The sequence below is a fragment of the Erpetoichthys calabaricus genome, chromosome 10, assembly GCF_900747795.2.
Source record: "Erpetoichthys calabaricus chromosome 10, fErpCal1.3, whole genome shotgun sequence".
Taxonomy (NCBI): domain Eukaryota; kingdom Metazoa; phylum Chordata; class Cladistia; order Polypteriformes; family Polypteridae; genus Erpetoichthys; species Erpetoichthys calabaricus.
In genome coordinates this window covers 170,697,136-170,716,434 of record NC_041403.2, presented here as the reverse complement: position 1 = coordinate 170,716,434, position 19,299 = coordinate 170,697,136, and the positions used below count along the sequence as shown (strand labels likewise).

At 55.8% G+C, this 19,299-nt stretch overlaps 2 protein-coding genes across 5 annotated transcripts in view; both read right to left on the bottom strand.

Annotated features, from left to right (window-relative positions):
* Window positions 1-5,125: 5,125 nt before the first annotated feature.
* On the bottom strand, window positions 5,126-9,860 carry serpinc1 (serpin peptidase inhibitor, clade C (antithrombin), member 1). The gene is made up of 7 exons (XM_028812500.2): window positions 9,694-9,860; window positions 8,284-8,635; window positions 7,424-7,639; window positions 6,885-7,022; window positions 6,361-6,757; window positions 5,753-5,817; window positions 5,126-5,359 (listed from the first exon to the last, which is right to left on the bottom strand). The coding sequence occupies exons 2-7, from the start codon at window positions 8,632-8,634 to the stop codon at window positions 5,186-5,188; spliced, it is 1,341 nt and encodes a 446-aa protein (XP_028668333.1). The 5' UTR covers window position 8,635; window positions 9,694-9,860; the 3' UTR covers window positions 5,126-5,185.
* Window positions 9,861-10,464: 604 nt separating this feature from the next.
* Window positions 10,465-19,299, bottom strand: part of LOC114659820 (roquin-1-like) — a 34,093-nt gene continuing 25,258 nt past the window's right edge. For 3 of the 4 annotated variants that reach the window (XM_051933181.1, XM_051933179.1, XM_028812495.2), the window contains 8 exons: window positions 18,551-18,715; window positions 17,791-17,940; window positions 16,980-17,199; window positions 16,078-16,171; window positions 15,044-15,140; window positions 14,510-14,671; window positions 13,356-13,456; window positions 10,465-13,021 (listed from right to left, as the gene is read on the bottom strand). In XM_051933181.1, coding sequence (XP_051789141.1) covers window positions 12,880-13,021; window positions 13,356-13,456; window positions 14,510-14,671; window positions 15,044-15,140; window positions 16,078-16,171; window positions 16,980-17,199; window positions 17,791-17,940; window positions 18,551-18,715 — 1,131 coding nt within the window. In that variant the 3' untranslated portion in view covers window positions 10,465-12,879. The remainder of the gene's footprint in view (window positions 13,022-13,355; window positions 13,457-14,509; window positions 14,672-15,043; window positions 15,141-16,077; window positions 16,172-16,979; window positions 17,200-17,790; window positions 17,941-18,550; window positions 18,716-19,299) is intronic. The other variant, XM_051933180.1, reaches the window with a different exon arrangement.

Below are 19,299 nucleotides of genomic sequence, written 5' to 3'. Positions count from 1 at the left end.
GCGTGGATGTCGATTTGACGACGTTTTGTGAATGTCAAAGTTGGGAGGGTGGTAGGATGCCAATGACGCTCCCCACCACAGCCCAGGGCTCGGTGACTTCCACTTTGGCAGCGCTAGGTGGGCTAACGTTTTTCTTTCATTTTGTCAATATGTCGGCAGGCGGTCAGTTCGGTCACCCAGCGCCATCTTGCTACCCGTGTCAGCGTCACATCGTCCTCTCGATCGCTTCGGCTCTACTGCTTTTCTTTTCCACTGTGTGGTGTTTTGGCTGAAGGCCCCGCCCCACTCATGAATATTAATGACTTACAATAGACTGACAAATCTCGTAGAAACACCCGCATTCTCAGCGTTATTTAATCCACTAGATGGCAGCAGAACACCGCGCAGGCCATCATTCGGGCGCCTGTCCTGTGAGACATTCGGGCTTAACTGTGTTTACGCTGAATTCCAGGCGTGAGAGAGGCTCAGGGTGAATGCCAAGAGGTTAGGGTGGCACGGCAGTGTTGCAGTCTTCTCCTGCCAGTTTCTTCTACATGGTAAGCAAACCGGATGGCATTTTTGACATTGGCACGTGTCGTTTCTATGTCCTCGCTGCTGTGTGACTGTGAGGTGCCAGCACGAGCCCTGGCAGAGAGTGCCTCATATTTGGGGCTCCTGTTTTGTGTAAGGCCTTTTATGGCAACCTCCCTCATGAGGAAAGCGGTGATGACTGACACAAGGTGACGCTGTGACACCATTCATTGTCCCTCCGACTCCTCCCCTTCGTTCCTTTTACTTTCACGGTAAGAGGAGCTGCATCGGAAAGTGGAACTGGTGTGAGCCGTCATGGGCACGGCGTGGGCATTCGATTTAATGTGAGACGAAATGTGGTGGGCACACAACTCATGGGTCGTGTTTGGGACGGGACGAGTAGTCGGAGCTCACCTTGTGCCTACAGCTGCCATTTCACAGACGGTGGTGGTGGTCTTACCGTCGTGTCCACCTCCAGTTCTGCCCCATATTGTGGCGATCAGCAGGGCACTCTCTGAATTGGAGAAGGTCGTCGCCCACCGCACACTCCACTCACCCAGCGGGGTGGCCATTTCATGTCAGATCACAGGGACAGCAGTGAGGGGGCCTTCGTGCCAGTGTGAATGGGGGGCTAACCAAGTGGTCATTGAGGGAGAGCAAGAGCAGTTTGATAGGAGACGGGCACAGGGCTCCGACATCAAGGTCCCCAGGCGTGGTTGGGCGTTGGTCCCAAGGTCCTCTTTTGGTTTGGTGTGCTCAGCGTTTGTTTCCTTTCAGGGGTCTTCACAGTGGGTTTCTGCTTGTTGTCCTTGCTGTTTGATGGACCCATTTTGAGAAGATGCCAACCACGGTAGACCTTCGTTCAGGCTGCTGTTCTCCACCGGTGCCCACACACACACTTGTGGGTTCGCTGGCTTTGCCCAGTGTCCTGGCACTGCTGACTCCTGTTGTTGCCCTCTGACTTTGCCCCCTTGTCTTGACAGTTGGCGCCTGTCGATTAGGCGAGGAAGCCTTTGGTGTTGTGTCATCAATTGGCACCTTGGGCCCACCTTGCCAAGGACTCTACTGTACCAACAAGAGCCTGGTGAAGTCAGCTGCCAGCCTCCTCCTGATTTACAGGCTGTGGTGACAATGACGACTGAAGTGTCACAGGTGGCCATTTATACAATAAAGGCTGGGCAGGCGTGACGTCACTCAGGGCCACCAAGATACGGTGCCAGGAGAACACACAGAATCACAAGGATGGCCACGGCCTTGCTGCCCACTTGGGCGCGATGCCCACACACAGCTGTGTTGGTTTGTAGGCTTTGGTTGGACCACCCAACTGAGGACATGTTCTGTTCGGAGTGATGTGTAGTTGGCGTTCGTCGTCCTCCTCACTTGTGTGGGCACTGACTGTATGGCGGGTTCCAGATGTTGACTGGTGCCAGAGCCTCATCGCTGGACTAACGGCCAGCTGTCACCATCCTGACCCCCTGACTCAAAGGTGGTCTTTTTTGGGTGCCAATGTCGCCCTCCTCAAATTCATTCACAATACCATCTGTGGCTGCTTTTGGGGACATTGTTGTCATTGTCGGTCATTTGCCAGGGTAAGGCTGGCGGTTTGAGGGGAGGAGGACAAAACGAGTGGAACCACTGGCCATTTGTGGACACCTGAGGCTCTTAGCCCATCTCTGGGGAGTATACCGGTGCCAGAGTCACCCTAATGGGCCTGTGACGGGTTCCATCAAGGCAAAGGGCAGGAGGAAGACTGGCATCTGAGCCTTGGCCCCTCTGTCTGTGACATGGCCCTCAAGTTTGGCTCCTGCCTTGGGCCTGCGACTGGTCCTAAAACAGAGTGGGCATCAATGAGTCCACATCAGAATTCATCCGGAGAGCCCGCTGATTGAACCTCAGGGTGCCATCCTGACGTGTGGAATGGCACTTTAGAAAGTGGATCGGCGGGTTTCGTTTAGACCCCCAGGTGCAGTCGTCTGGGACGTCTGTAGGATAGGAATGGCGTCGGTTTAAGAAACGCGTCACAAGTTGGGTGCCCCCATGCCTACTCCCTGCCTTGGCTCATTAAGGTGTCTGCTGGATGCTGCTGCATGTTGGCACGTTTCTGTCCACTGATGCACTTCATGTTGCTATGGCACTGCCAGTCGTGGCTGACACTCTGATGTCACATCTGATGAATGACACCACCTTCGACACACAGAGTCCAATCCTAATGGCACTGAGGGGTCTCCAGGCCTGGTGGGCATCACTGCAACTAACCTGCCCACATCCACCTCTGATGTGCAAGGCCAGGGGGCAAAAGTGCAGGGCGAGGAGGTGACAACGACTCCCTGGGAAGCTGAAGGCTGGTAGCTGGCTTCACGGACCACCCTTTCGGTGACAGCACTGGCACCCTGAAGAATTTAGCGAGGTCCCCCACTGAGGGGATAGCAAGGGTCCGCCCAAAGGGCAGTATGTGCAGGTCAGGAGCATTTGCTGTGGGCATCAACATGTGACTAGCGTGGGCACTGTGCCAGGGCATGTAGTTAAGCGAGCCTGCCTTGTTTTTATGGGGGTGGACCAGGGGCCATGCTGTCTGGTCGACCGCCAAGTTTGGGTGCGTTGTGAAGATGGCTGTCAGGGTCAGTGGTGCCCGGTGGGGGGGGTCAGAGGCCCCTTTTGAGGCTCTTCTGTGGTGTGGCGTTTTAGATGGGCAGCCCATATGAGCCCGTGGTCGACCTCCCATTTTTATGTGCAAGTCATTATATTGCAATACCAGGCGAGGGCAGTAGTGCCAAGTGTGTGCTGGGGTGGCATGCTTGGCTAGGAGACCTATGAGGATGCCAGTGGGGCAGGTTGAGTGTTGTGCTGCAAAATGTCTGATGACTGACTAGTGAGGGCGGGCATCACGCCAAATGAGGGGCACACGCAACATTCACTGTAAAGGAGGCCAAATGTGGGCAGGTGGGCAACTGAGACATGGACCAACTGAGCGTGGGGTCCGAGCACACTCATGCCATCTGGTGGCTCACCTAGTACCATTCCAGGACTTCCTGAATTTGTAAAGTTGCCGTTTGCTCCGTCCACACGGCCCATGCCCGCTATGCCAGGGAGGGGGGCGCTGTCAGAGAGTGAGGAAGCTGGCAGTGGTACCCGGGTCTCAGTGCCACCCGAGCCGCTGGCTTTGTCATGTGGTCAGACAGAAGTGTCCTGCGCTGCGCGTGACGAGCCCCTCCACCCCCAACTGTGAAAGGCGCCTGACCCTCCAAGTCCCCCGGTGAGCCACACAGCTGGTGACTTTTCTTTTTTTTGTGGTGTGAGACCCCCAGTTCCCCTCCCAGTAAGTGGGACTGGGCGTCACTACTGGTTGCAGATGTTTTTTATCCTCCTTGTTGTTACTAAAGCTGTGCGTTTTTTCCATTTTATTTAAAGACAACTGAGAAAATAAACTCGTTAGTGAAAGAGGCCACGCCCCCTGTCTCTCGTGTCATTGTCACCCACTTGGGGAAAAGAAGTTGGACAAACGCAGCACCTCTGCCACGACGAGCACACCGGAGACGAGGCTGCTTGGGCGCTCAGTGGGTGAGCTGGGCAAAGGTAAGGCCGGTCCGTGTCGGGGGTGGCATGGCAGGGTCAAGGCTCACCACAACAGGAAGGCCACGAAGACATTCGCCAGAGGAGCAGGACCCCTACCACCATGCACACATGCAAAGGCTGGCATAATGGGGGCCTCGTCGCTCGACTTATCGCCCCAAGAGTTCCTGCTGCCAGGGCCCGGCTCAGCCGCACCCAAACCCGTGATGGGCACCGGGCTATCGTAGGAGTAGGTGGGGCTGGCAGGCGCCAAAGTGGTGGCACTCGTGAGACATGCCTGCTTGGCCCTAATGTGATACACAGCGAGCCCTTCAATGGGTTGAGATCATTTAAGTGGCCATGCCCAGCTGGGCACTATAATCGCAGATTTACATCTCGTTTGATGCTTTTAAGGAGTCAACATGAAATGTACCCAGTTAGCACAACAGCACAAGAAATGGGCAGACAAGACCCCGTGGTGGCCAGTGTGGCACAGCAGAAGTTGGGCAGTGGGCATCGAGGGGGGCCATGAACACAAGTCTAACAGCAGGTGCCCACAGACAGCTCGGGCTTCCCTGCGCTGACCTCTAACTGGTGGTCGAGCTGAGCTTTGTGAGGTGGGCTTCCAGCGGGTTATGTTTGAGGGGCAGCGGCTGGTTGTGCCCATGAGGCACCACTCAGGTTGGCAAGATTTGTGAGATGCCATGAAGGGCTGGTGAAGCTCTCTCCTCTCGTTCAGCTCTCCTTTTGCCCACCTGAACGTGATGCCCGCTGCAGGCTCTTGTCATTCCAAAGTGGCACCAGCCTGGCCACATGCACCTGGTGTGATGGGTCAATTAAAGAAAAAAGTGCCAACTGGCCATGTAGAAAATGATGCCCACATGAAGGGTACCTCTGTGTCATAACCCAGCTCTGCATTAAAACAGGCCATCTCAGCCTTGGCACCTGCCTGTTGCCCACCAGAACTCAAGCCTCAGAAAGCGGGCAAACGCCAAGAGCGCGCCCGCGACCCCCCCCCCCCCCCCCCCACTCAGGCTTTTCAACAGAAACAGAACGACACTGAAAATTACAAAAGAGAACTTTAATCCGCACAAGGAATACTGCTGGGGGCACTGGCATGCCAGCGTCACGGACAGGGGTCCGCCACCCGGCCCATGAAGATGATGGTGTTGAGGGAGACCTCCCGGATGAGCAGCAGGAAGGGCCTGTTGGCGGTGAACACCTCGCGGTTCCAGTTGATGGAGCGCCCGGTGGCCACAATGGCAGTGGAGGCCGCTGCTTCGCTGCCCTCTTCGTTCACCTGAGGAGAGGAGATCGCAAGGTGAGACGAGAGCCCCCATGGCGCTTGATGACCACAGACCAGTCACCACCCCCGTCTGATGCCAAAAGGGGCATTGGAGCGTGCCCCCCAGCTGGACCCTAGTCTAGAGCCTGTGCCACCTTAGTGGGTAGTATGAATGTTAGCTGGCATTCCTCCAGGCCCACAATGCATGGCACCAAATGTCACATCAGCCAGGGTCACCCCTCCCTCAGTCAGCAAGTGGAACCCTGAATGGCACAGAAGTGCCAGCCTGTGCCCGTTCTGCTCATTCTATCGCAGCATCTGTCTTCCTACTGGCAGGGCACAAATTGAGAACACAAATTGTGCCATTGCCTGGCAGGACCGGGCATGCTGGCCACATGATGTACTTACCTCCAAGAAGGCCTTGTGGTAGGCATCTGAAATGAAGATCTCATCCTGCAGGCCCTCGACAATCCCTGGAGGAGACAAAATGGACACGGGTGAGATCTAGACTGCGGGCACAGGTGGCAGGCGCATGGAACGTGTATCCATGGTGGTGGCCTCATCTATCACATGTGCCAGGAGGTGCACTGCAGGTAAGTGGTCGAGCCATTCCTGCCCATCCTATTTATTAGGTTCCACAGGTATCAGATCACTAGCTGGTGCCCATATTACGGGCAGCGAGAAGAAACGTCCTTGAAGGGTATGAAGGTACAATCAGCCATATCATCCCCAAAGAGCAGGAACTGCCAGTTGGCAAACTTGAGAATGCATGGCAAGAGAGAGGGCAGCAAAGCCAAAAGGGCACAGGGGAGGGCAACGGGGGGGTCCCAATCACAGGGCTCATAACAGTTGTGGTGCAAGAGGCGTGCCAGCTGCAGGGCAAGCATCCTCCCTTGGCGGGCTGTGGTTTGCAACTGGCGGGCAGCGCTTGGCCACAGTGGCACACAGCAAATTCCAAATGTACATCTTGAGCGGGCATAGAGGAGCCCCCTGGACTCAGCAGCCCTGGCACTCACCTGGCAGCCTGGCTCTCGTGGAGTCAAACAGGTCGGTCAGGCCCATCTTCTGCAGCTTGGCCTTCAGGCTGAAGCTGTCCTCGATGCGGAAGCGCGGGATCTGCACGGTGACCGTCTTGTCCACCTTCATGCCACCCAGCCAGTAAAGGATCTTTTCCAGAGTGAGGTCGCCCTCTACGGCACTCAGGCTGTGCCCCTCTGAGGGCAGGATGAGGACCATGCTGATGTCGTCCCCCTTGTAGGGCAGCTCCAGCACCTTGACGCCATCGTCGGGGAACTTGCCATAGCGGAACTTGGTCTCCTGGTACATCATGGACACGGTGCAGGCGTCCTCGGGGGTCCTGAAGAACTCGCTGCTGTAGACGTTCGACTTGGCAAACTTCGACTTCCATTGGCCCTGCCAAGACAAAGAGATGCACGTGTTGCCATGGTGACCCCAGCGGGCATCGCTCTCTTAAGAGGAGGTGGCAAGCACCTCTTGACATGCCCACAGGGTGGCACCGTGCCCCCTGCTGGTCACTCACCTTAAAGTAGATGGTGTTGACCAGGACCAGAACGGTGTTGCTGTCCAGGGCGCCCTCTGGCAGCACGTCTTGGATGCGCTTCTCCGTCTTGTTGGCCACCCAGTCATTTATGGTGATTCTTGCCGCTTCAAAGTTTTGCTGGAAAAAACCACAGGGAATGCTTGGATGGCATCAGCTTGGCACTGGATTTTCTCCAGGTGATGGGCACACCCTGCTGGCTCCCTCCAACGGCACATGGCAGCAGAGATGCCAATGAGCAGAAAGTCCGCATAAAATACAAAGCCTTAATGCCCATAAGGCCAGCCTTGACTAGTGCCAATGTACCCCCCACCCCCCCAGTGGCCTCCAACAGTCACAACTTTTGTGCCCACTGCTGCTCTTCTCCACCCCAGACAGCATCGGCTGCACCTCCAGGTTCCATCAAACCAAAGTCCAAGACTTATTTGCGCCCCCTACAGGCGGGTCAGCGCATGAAAGAACCCTTGAAGCCTTTTGCCACTGACCCACCTTGGAGGATGGCGGGCACATGCAACATTTACCTTGAAGTTGAGGGGCAGCAGCTTGGCGTCATACATTGCCTCGCTGATGTTCTGGTACGTATCATTGAAGGTCAGCGACTTGTCGCCAAAGAGCCGGTTGGCAGAGATCAACTCAGATGACTTGTTGGCCTTGCGGTAGAGCCGGCAGTTCAGCTTGGCGAAGAAGAAGTGGATCTGGTCTGACGTCTTCTCCTTGATGGAGTCAAACTGGAACACCTGAAGGGAGACGTGGAGAGGCGTGAAGTGAGACGGCCTGCGGGGGGCAGTGTGGCACCTGCTGCGTGAAGGCTGAAGGGTGGCATCTGCTGAAATAGAGCGAGGCTCAGCCAGTGGGTCTAGACAGTGCTGGACTCTGAAGAAAGGCGCTATATACAGCGAGGGCCACACACGTGAAGAGACCACCTTGGCTCGCTCTGCCCTCCTTCACCCTTTCCATAGCATACACTTAGAAAGGCACTATACAGAACAATCAGTCATCCATGACGTGTGGGGCACAGCCTTGTACCAGATGGCATTTTAATGAGCGATGGGGGGGCACTGAAGCCTAACAGACCCAGCTCACTGGCACTACCTAAGTTGGCATAATAATGAGATGAGCACTGAATTTGGGAAGGGAAGGAAAGTCAGCTTCACATGCCATGAGGTGCCCATTGCCCACACACACACACTCCCAGTTGGCACAACCCCCTGCAGTGCCACCCAAAAGACAAACAGAAATGCTAGGTCCTGCTGTTGTGACCTCAGCCAGGTGTTTGTGGATGGTGAACAAACAGGCTTCGCAGTATAGCACAGGGGCGAGGTGCCCGGTGCGCGACTGCCCCGCTGTGAAGGGCACTACCTACATCAGCCACGCCACCCACCTGCATGATTTGCTCCAGGGTGTCCTCGCAGGCCCCCAGCTTGGTCATGGCGAAGGCGGTCGAGATGCTCAGGGGCGACATGAAGATGTTTCCCGTGCTGGACTTGCCCTCTGCCAGCGTCCTGTAGAAGCTCAAGGCGAAGCGGCTGTTGGCCTTGGACAGCTCCCACACGCGCCGGTTGGTGGCCTCCGGGATCTTCTCCGGGTCGTCGTCGTCCGCCGTCTTCTTCTCCAGGTTGCGGTAGATGCACATGGGCTGAAGCGGCAGGTCCTTGGGTTTGGCACTGCAGATGTCATCGTTGGCGAGTGCGCCACACAGAAGCACAAATGGCAAGACAGCCAGGACGATCATCCTGTAGGAGGGAGCAGATGCCATTATATAGCGCCTTTATGGCAATGCCATGCCTACAAGTCCATGGCACATGAATGATAAGATTGTGCCCAAAAGAAGCCCCAAGCGTTCGGTTACCTGGCATGAAGTGAAGCGAGGGGGCAGCAGTGGGGCCACACAGGACTGGCACAAAGGGCCCCTGCCATAGGGGGACATCCAGAAATCAGACAGTTGGCAGGCGGAACTCACAATGAGGACGGGCAGCTGAAAAGGCCAGCAGGCTTCGACAATTCTCAGAGTTGCTCGGTGGCACCAGAGGGGCATCCTTGATGCCTGGGGTCCATTTGTGCCATCACAGGTGGGAGTGCAGAAGGGCATGGTGCGTACCAGCCACTTGAAAGTGGGCAGGCCAGTGTCATGTGTTGGACTGGCACCTCGTTCTGTGGTGTCAGCATACCACCGCAGGAGCACAGAGAGCACAGGAGACCACCCTCGACGGGCACAGTCACACCCCGGTGGCCAGCTGAGAGCTGGAGCATAAACATAGGAGCGTAATGGGGGACGCCAGAGGGGTCCGGGCGTCAATGCTGCCTATCACCTTCTATAGTGCCTTTGACATTTGTTAGTATGCACAACCTGGCACACCAGCTCATGGGCACTCCCTGCATAAAGAGGAGGGCAGGCAGCACACGGGGGTGAGATTGGGCACAAAGACTGGAAAGGAGAGCAGAGGTTGTGTCGGCCATTCCAGCCCCTGAACGATGACCAGGAGACCACCCGCAGTAGGAAAGCAGCCCCCCAAAAGGCACACTCCCACCCAAACAGCCAGTGCCCAAAGAGGAAAATGGAGATGGCAAAGGGCACACAGGAACATCACAAGAGCAAGCAGCCAGTTCTAGGTGGCAGGATGTGGGCAGCAGGACCCTCACGCCTCCAATTCCAGTTTGCTTAGAGGGTCTTCCACTTGAAAAAGGCAAAAATGTGGCAGCCTCTCACTGGTCTCCCTTGAACCCGCCGCCGCCGCCCTTCCGATTCCAGTCCACCGACCCCCAAATCCCCAAACGGCAGAGCCCCACTCACCTTACGTCTGCTGTCAGCGCCGAGCGAGAAGTGACGCTGTGGGCCGAGGCAGGGAGCTTAAGGGGGCCGCGGGGTCAGTGGCCTTCAGGGTGTGCCAGTCCGAGCAAACATGCAGCTGATCTCCGGGGACCTTTGAGCCGCACATCGATCCTGCCAATCAATACGTGCCGAGGGTGTTTGTGCCAGCTGAACCGAGGCTGTGTGACGTCGGGGACAGTGGTGGCGAGAGGATGAGGCTCCTAAAGGGTCTGTGCCCAACCCTCGCTGGCATGAGCCCAGGATCTCACCTTGTGTCTGAGGTGTGCCCATCTCCACACCTTCTGGCCCACTGGCATGTTCAGGTCCTCTCTGTTGAAGCGTGGGCACCAAGGGAATGGCTGGCAAGTCAAGACACGAGTTTGGAGCATTTACCCACAATCCACTTCTGGTCCGAGCGCCACTTCAAGGTGACCGGTGGCACTCGCCGGGGCTTCTCCTCACAGCAGCCAGGTTGGGGTCTGCACCCAGGATGCCAGACTGGAGCGGCCCTGGCACTGGTGGTCCAACTGATCAGAGCCCAGACTCCCTCCCCCCCCCCCCATTGGCTCCATAGGTGGGCATCACTGCTGGTACCCAGAGAGAGCCCACCCAGCCACCAGAGCGCAGGCGCACAGTGAAGAGACACAGACAGCCAGCTGATTGACAACGTCGTTTAATTCGAGTCCAGGGCTGCCCCCCAAGTTTTATTCGACTTCTTTGTGACCCCCGGACCCAAAACACAACAAAAGCAGATTCTTCTTCGTCTTCTTCTTATTATTATTATTGTATTATACAAAAATGCAAACCAATTTTCACACAGTGAATTCTCTTACAAAGAAAAAAGTCGACCAGCTGCTACATCCATATTGGAGAAATAGAATTCTAAACATTCCTTAATGGAGTATAAGATTAAAAAATCAAACCATCTGCAGGCCCCGCCCGCCCGCCCGCCCAGTGTGCCCACCACAACTCCGCAGAGGTCGCCACCTCGCCTTGCGATGACATTTTTCAGGGCCAACTACAAATCCCCCCGGAGGGCACAATTTGGACACCAAAGTTCGGGCACTTGAGGCTGGCAGTGTGCCAGTGCCCCCCCCCCCCCCCCAGCAGATGGCCTGCTATTGTGGCAAAACGGCCCACTCGTTCACTCAGGACCCCAAGTTCTTCCGGGCAGGGATGAGTGCCCCACCAGAGTGTCTGTGTGTGGGCATCCACAGCGCCACCCTCTCCAAGGCTGGCTTAAACTGAGATGGCATTCTAAACAGGGGGTACAACACCACCATCGATCATGGGGGACAAAAAACAGGAAGCCCCTCCTCTTGTGAAGGTGACAAGTCACAGTCCCTCAGCACGTTCTCCTACCTGAAGAGGTGGAGGGGCTTCCCCTGAGTGACAGCAGGTGGGCACACACAAGACAATCCCTTTGGAGTGCCATGTGGACCTGGAGACGCTCTTGGCAGGCTATGGACATCTTAGAAGTCAAATCACTGCAGGGCAGGGGGCCTCGTCACTGTCTGCTGCCCACCATGCCACTAATGCTTGACGGTCAAGTGCCAAGCTAAAATCAACAAGTAAATGGCACGCTTTCTAATCCAGTCCAACGGGCACCACCCAAATCTCTCCTAATCAGTGCACGACCAGGACGTCCACTTGAGCCCCCAGCTCCGTGCCCCCCAGAAGTCACAAGCAAGCAGACAGGCTCCCCACCAGTACAGAACTTCACAGAAGTCAAACGGGAGGAAACTCCGCAGCTGCGAGTTGAACACGTGTGCCAGGGAGAATGCCCAGGGGCACCAGTGTCCAAAAGGAGCTGGCAGGCGCCTTGTAGTCTTCAATGGGGAGTTGGACCCCAAGGGTGCGTCTGGGCGTCTATCCCAAGTTGTCCATGCCAGCCTGGAGCCTGGCACAGTGTAAACAGACGTGGCGCCTGGCCGCTTTATCAGAGTTGAATACGCGCAAGAAAAGCAAAAACAAGACGACCCCAACTGGCAAGTGGCATTCGGGAAAATCCACTCCGCTCTCCTTAAACGTCCCTTGCTGAATGCCCAACACATGCCCGCGGTCCTTATGGCACTTGAGCCACGCTGCGTTCCCTGAACATGTGAGACCAAGTGTGTCACCAAGTCAGTTCAACGAGGCCGCACTAGCAGCCGAACAACGGAGAGGCGCCAAAGTCAAGTCGGTGCCAACACGAAAACAAGGGGCCATGCAAACAGAAACCGTTCAAACCAACACAGCCTCGCCAGCTGGCACCTCCACAGGTGGGCGCTCAAAGGTAAAGAGCTGGTGAAGCTGGCATCTGTTGCACAAGACGGCACATCCCACTTGGCCGTGGCCATCATGGCAACAGTGGCAACCTGCTTCGACTGCACAGGGCGGTGGGCAGGGGACATAACTTCCAAGATGGCGCCTTGGGTCCTCTTCACGTCTCATACTGAAGCGACGGCAGGAGTTAACGATACACCACTGCAGTTGGCATGCGCGGGCGTGTGAATTAAGAAGCACAAGAATCAATAACCAGGTCATAAAAACGAGGAATAAAAAAAGAAAAGAAAAGAAGTTAAGTGCAGCGAGTGTGACAATGGTGGCACTCGGTCACCCGCTCAGTGGAACTGAAGCACGCGGAGCCCCCGTGCCGCCGGCCCCCCGTGTGCGTGCGTGTGTCTCGGCTTTCTTTTCTTTTCTTTTCTTTCAATAGAATCGCATCCTCAATCAAAGACTGTGTGCCACCTGCTGCCCTGGAAACACAGGGCACCCCCAGTTCTTTAAAATAAAGTTCATTCATAGAACAAAAAGGAACACAAATGTTACGATTTCCGCAGATACTGCTTATCTCTAGTTGGCGGGGAGGCGAGTCGCTCGGCGGCCGCCGCCGCCATCGGCCTAAAGGCAGGACAAAGACACAACGGCTAAATTAAATATGGGGGTCCCTGAAAACGAGGGACACGTCACGAATCTTTAATTGGAAATCCAAATTAGGCTGTTTTGATGCAAAATAAAATACCGACTGCCTTTACCTCGATGGCGACGCGCCCGACTCGCTGGCGTGCTCTTCAACAGAGAGATGTGTCCAGGAAGAGGTACAAAATAAATAATAAGTCGCTCCTACTGGAGAAAATGTGTGCCCACATCACCAGCGTGGTGTGGAGAACGGCCGCGGACCAGCCTCTAGGGGCAGGGGTGCAGGATGCCGTTCTTCTGGAGCTCCACGCCGCCCCCCGCGTCCGCCGACAGGCTCATGGAGGCCGTCTTGGCCGTCAGAGAAGTCAGGCCGCCGTCGGGCATCAGGGCCGATCCGTTGGGTCCTTCACTGCAATGAAAACACAACAAGAGCACAACCGGTTATTGGAGCCCCCCACACACCCGACAGCTCGCGACTGCCTGTGCCCACTCGGTGGGCCCATCAGGGTTACCAGGCGCCGCTGCGGAGACAAAGAGGCACCTCAGGAGGCTGCGACGGTCATTTAGGACCGCAGAGCTCATCGATAAAAGCGTTCAAGCAGTGCCCGGAGCGCCAGGACGTCACACGCCTGTACGTATATGGGTGCGGGTGTAAATACACACACATACAAACTCTCACACTGGCACACACGCCAGGAACGGACTTTCCTGACCAACAGCCAAGACGAAGGACGCTTGCTTACCTGCCAGAGAGGCCGATGTCCTCCATGGTGGTCTTGTGCTCCGGCTGCCCGTTTTCCACGCCCTTCATCTTGAACTGCATTTCGTGAGATGTCTGACTTTCCTGAGGATGGCGAGAAGACGTTTGGTTCATTTTGCGTCTTTAAACACACGCCGTTTAGAGCCAACACCTTAAGGCACAAGGCAGTCACCTGCACAGTAAATCTGGGTGACAAAGGTCCCCTTCCACAGCACCGCCCTGGCAGGGCCAACAAGAAGGCCTGCAGAAGGAGAGAGACTTCGACAAGTGGCTGTGCCACTTCAAAGTGCACGTCGAGCACGGCCCGCCTGTCCCCTTGGCCTCGGCTGAAGGTAAAGATGAAACACGACGTGCCATTGGGGACGTCACCTGCGGCCTCTGCTGGGACTTTTATCAAATAGCCTCAGAAGAGCTGAACTCCAGACAGCAGGGAGCTGGAAGAGCCAATAAAGATGCCAACCTGCACAGCCCCTGTATAAACCCTGCAGAGTTTTATCCAGCAGTCGGGTGCAGACACACAGCTTCGGACCCACAAACCACTGGGGGCTCGGAGGTATAAGGCGGATTACACATTTAAAGTGAAGAAAGGCCACCAACGTGCCACCTTCAGTTGCTCTTCTTCAAGCGGGCACACAACTACCAGAAGCGGGCATGAGTGGCACGATCAGGTTACAGGCAACTATGCCATTGCTACTCCTACTCATCCCGCTGCAGGCATAGAGTAGCGGAGAAGGGGCCGTCCTCGGGCATCGAAATGTCTAACTGGGACGCGCGGGTAAGTAACGTTTAAAGAAATCACAAACATGCAAAGCAGCCATTCGAAGAGGGACGCCGTCTGTGAGCGGACCGCCGTACATCGAGGCAGGCAGCGGGTTTGCACTTCCTGCCACGTCTAGAACCTTAGGTGAGACATGTGGTGTTTTAGCCCAAACGGGACGTCCCAGCCTGCCCAGAGGTTGGAGTACATCTGTGCGTCACTGGGTGTTTATGTCACGCACCATCAGCCCAGTGCACAATGGGTGTCCCCATTTCAAATGGCACTCCTAGTCACCGACGAGGGGGGCACCGGGTCCAAACCCCTGCTGCGTAACCCACCGACACGGCCGCATCCCACCCGCTCCAAGCCCCGACACTCACCATGGCTATCTCCCGAGTTCTCTTGCCAATCTCGCGCTCCACCTGGTGCAACTCCAGGCTCAGCTGCTCGCTGGACAGTGGTCCCGGAGCCCACTTGGCTGGGTGCGGCTGGGTGGCCATGGCGCTCGCCTCTCTTTGCAGCAGGAGTGCGTTATTAGCAGCCTAAAGCGAGGGAGCCAAGCAGAGACACAAACTCGTCACAAGCTGCACGGCCAATCGAGGACAAAGGCTCAGCGTGGCCTGGGGGGGGTTGCCGGCCCCCCAAGCTTCAGCTCAGGCCAGTCCTCAAAGAAGCCACGGCCTCTCCACAGCTTGGCAGCAGCAGACGGGTAGATGGCAGCTTAGCTTCAGCTGGCACCTCTTTTCAGTTTTCATTCTGGTCCCACAATGCCCAAGCTTGGCAAACTGAGGGGCACATCTCAACCAGAGACACTTGCGGACGCTCGCTTCCTAAGGTGGCATCAGCGTACCACAAACTGGAAAGGAAAGCCTGCCGGAGCCAAGCTGGGAGAGGCGGCCGATTCCTCTGCGTACCTCCAGCCCTCGGATTTGAGTCTGCTGGTTGATTTGCTGGTTCACTTGCTGCAGTTCCATTTTCAGCTGCTCCCGGTCCGGAGGGGGTCTTGGCAATCTGGGAGGAAAGGAGAAAGCGGCAAATTCAGGTCACACCCAGCATTCCCGGGACGAGTGCGTGGCAGGGTGGCGAGGGTTGTCCGTCTATTCCAGTCTGCCCGCGCCCTGTGGACCTTCCCCTTCCATGGTGGGCAGGGTGCCCTCAGTTAAAGTGGCGTGCGACGAGATGCAGGAGGTACAAGTAGCACCCGTGTTCTGAAATGACTCGTCCTGACCCAGCATGCACCTCTCACTTTAGCTGCAGGTTGGCCAGGCGCTAAAGATGGCAACCCTTGAGCCTCGTCTGCAAAGGTCACCTTTTACTGTGGGTCAACACCCCGTGTGCATAAATGGGTATGGGTATTGGCAACACGCTCCAGGGGACACAGAAAGGAAAGAGCAGCCTGCATGTCCCCAACTGCATAAAGGACAAGCCACAGCAGGGCGCGCCCATACCCCTCCATTTAAAAACAAATTCGGGTCCCATGCAGTAGTGGGCTTCCAGTTGTGGAAGGACATGCGGTCTATGGATGGACGTTGCCCCGAGCCAGGCGTCACCACTTGGCGGAGATGTTTGGGGCCTGGCACAGCTGATCACGGCCTCCATGTCCACAGCCACCTTTTCATAATCGGAATAAAACATGACGGGGCATAAAACGGGGATGTGCCCCTCTCAGGCCACCCAACTGGGTCTGTCCGTCATTGGCCATACCCAAGCTGATCCATTTGTGTGAGTGTTTCGAGATCCCCCCCCCCCAGACCATTTCTGGTGTCCACCAATTAAACAGAAGTGAGGGTTTAGGTGGCCAAGACTTTGGGAATACGATGTCTGATGAAATGGGAGTGAAAGCCCCTAAAGTGACCCCTGAACACAGCAGTGCCACCCCGATCCCGAGAGTGTGTAACCAACCAGCCAACAGCGAGGCTGCAGATCGTGTTGTGCTCATGAAGCTCACCTGTCACTGAAGTGTCCCTGAGAATTGACGTTTTGGTGCGGTGGGTAGGATGTCGGTCCCCAGCCGGCATGAGGCCCATAAGCAGGATAGTCAGCTGTCACGAGGCAGAAACAAATAAAACAACAACAATTAGAAGACAAGGCTGAGAAGAAATGACAGACGCCAACGCGGGGGGGCTTGGATTGAGGGGTGCAAGCAGGTACCAACGGCAAGGAAGCAAACCTGAGGGAGCCTCCAGTCCTCTCAAGCCATGGCCTCCTTGACCTGCGCCACTTACAAACTGTAGATACGGACAGTTCAGTCGGTCACGGGGGTCCTGGGCGGGCAGTAAGGTCCTCAAAGTGCACCACTGTCAACACCCGGCTGGAAAGCAGCCATCTGGGATGGTTGAAGCCCCCAGTTTACTGTTCGGAGGCTCGAGTGTGGGCAGGGGGGGCGCCACTAGATGGCCACCTAGACAGTGAAGGCACAGAATTAGGGAACAATTGTGCAGCCACAAGTGCTCAGGGTTTGCCATGATGTTGGGCAGTAGAAGTAGACAATTCAATCGTCCAAGTCTGAGACCACTTGAAAACAAAACGGCGGGCACATTACTAAATAATTGGCAAAAAAAAAAAAAAAAAGAAAGAAAGAAGGAAACCTGTCGACATTTACAGCGGGCACCAAGGACCAAGAGCGGCCCACATTCACCCTGGCCGTGACGCTATAAGGGGTGTGCCATTCTACAGTCCTGGGACGGCACATCCACATTTAGACACAAAAGGGGCACCACGTCAGTCGAGCCCCCAAACGATGTGCTGGAATTCAAGTCACGCAATCGTGCCCCATGCTGGCGTCACCTTCAATGTGAGGAAACGGCTGGACATTTGAAGCAGATCTGAATGGCCGCTCGCGCCAGGTACCTGAAACGCTGATGTGTTTGGTGGTGGCTCCTTGAGAAGAAGCCAGCGCCTGCACGGGGCCCGTGGTCTGGAAGGCCGTCCGAGGCGTGCGGGAGATGACTCCAAATCGGGAGACGGTGGGCAGGGCCCCAAAAGGGATTATGGGGTCGTCGTCTTTGACGTCCGCCGATCTTCTCTGTAGGTCAATTGGCTGATCCCACAAGGCCTTGCTGTCTACATTCTTGAAAGAAACAGAAAGAAAGGCGAGACTTCAAACAGTGGATAGAGCGGGACACGGACCCTAAAACAAAAGTCAACCCCTCATCCGGGGTTTGGGAAGTATTCAGACACTCCAGACAAAGCTCGCCAGTGCCGTCCGTCCAAGTCTCCTAAGGAGGCCCCTAAAGTCCGTCGTGGTCACTCACTCCTCCCTCTTCCTAATGCCTGTGTGAAACTCACCCTTAACGAGTCCATACGGGTACGAGACGGGGCTTCTTACCCCCAGAGGGGACCCACGGCCTGCACTTTGTCACAGGGCACTGAAAAGCAAACAGCCACCTATTGACCACAAAGCTGTTTACCGCTTGGGTGGCCCGCTGGCCGTGAATGATTGACCGCAGTCCACAGTCTGATAGGCCTGAGAGTCAACAAACACGAACAGACAAACATGACCTGTTGTCTTCTGGTGACGCCAACCCCTACCCCCCCCTCCACGTCCCGCCCCCCCAGCCCATCCACCCAAGGCCAAAGTCCTCCCACATCCTCCATTTTGTGAGCGGCTTTACGATTTGCAGTTCATGGGACAGATGGGGGATGGGACTTAAAGGGTTACCATCATCTCCACGCTGCCCGATGCCATCACGTCTTTCGCCTTGACGTCCTTTGTGCTGATGTAGGAGCCGATGGTGTCACACGACCAGGGCGAGTACTGACTCGTGTAGTCCATGTCCTTGAATTTTGCGTGAGCCTTCTCTTCCAAGTACTGCTGTGGGACACAACATGTCAACACGTTAGTAAACTTCAAGAAGCCTACGGGAGACTTCTAAAGGACAAGCCACAGAACTCCCGCTTCCACCACACGAGCATCAGTGCAGTGCCACTCGTGGTTGGGGACGCGGCTCAGACCACCTCGATGGACAGGGCTGCGACACTTCCATAAACGTCTGTGCTTTGGAGTTTGGGACGGCTATGTAGCCAGGATTTGGGTTAAGTGACGCCATGCCAAGTCACAGGATGCGCTCATCCCTGAGAGGCACTGGCCCTGCAGACTGGCACTGTGAGCCACGCCCCATCAAACCCTGGCATCTGCTCAAATGACGACTGTGCCAAGTAGAAAGGGGCAAACAGATGAGAAATCGCCCTGCCTTTATCTTGTTTAATCAAGTGGGCGGTACTGGGGGTATGGCACAGGACCGTGAAGACCCCCAGGGTTAACCCAGATGCCACCCATAGGGGCAGAATTTATGCTTCATTCTGGATTATGTCGGCCAGACACAAAGCACCTTGACAGGAGAGTCCCGCACACTTTAAAACACAACTCAGAAAACCACCCCTGCAAAAAAGAGACAAAGTGGGGGCTTCAGCCGGCATACCTCTTGTGGGTAGTCTTGAGGGAAGGCGTGAGGCAGCGTGGGCGACGGGGCAAATGGCGGAGGAGAGATCACCTTGCGCTCTTCTAGCTGGGCCATGATCTCCTTGCGGCGGCGATGCAAATCGTCCAGGCTTGGCTGCACGTGACTCACCCGGCCATACGAGTCCTAAAAGAGACAAGAAATGACGTCGTCCTTCTCTGTGGGGAAAAACATCTTGCTTGGCACCCCCTCAAAGGACGTCTGGTCTTTTGCACGACCCTCCAAAGAAACGCCTCTGAAGAAGACTTTCTCTTGAAGGCCAAGAGGGGACACAAAACAAACACAGAAAAGAGACAGAACTGGCCAAGTCAGACTTCCGTGTGCCCAATAATTCTCGTAGAACACAACTTCAAGGAGTGCCCTATGCCAGCCAAGCAAACTCGGCCCTAGGACAGAACCTCAGCCAACACCAAACCCACACCTCGACTGAAGCTTCGGCCTGCTTTCCTACCTGCTGCCTTTCTACCAAAGTGAGGGGTGAAGAGCAGCCACTGGTCAGTCATTCACATCATAAAGATGGCAGAGGTGCCAAAAACGCCACCTGAAACAGGAGCTCCTTGCCACCCATACACCAACCCTGCTCGGGACACAATCTGTCTAAGCTTTAAAAACCTAGGGGGCTCCATCACCACGCTTCCCATGGCTTTGTAGACAGGAATGCACATGAATGTGCCCAGCGGTTGACTGGCACAGCCAGGCTCTGGCTCCCC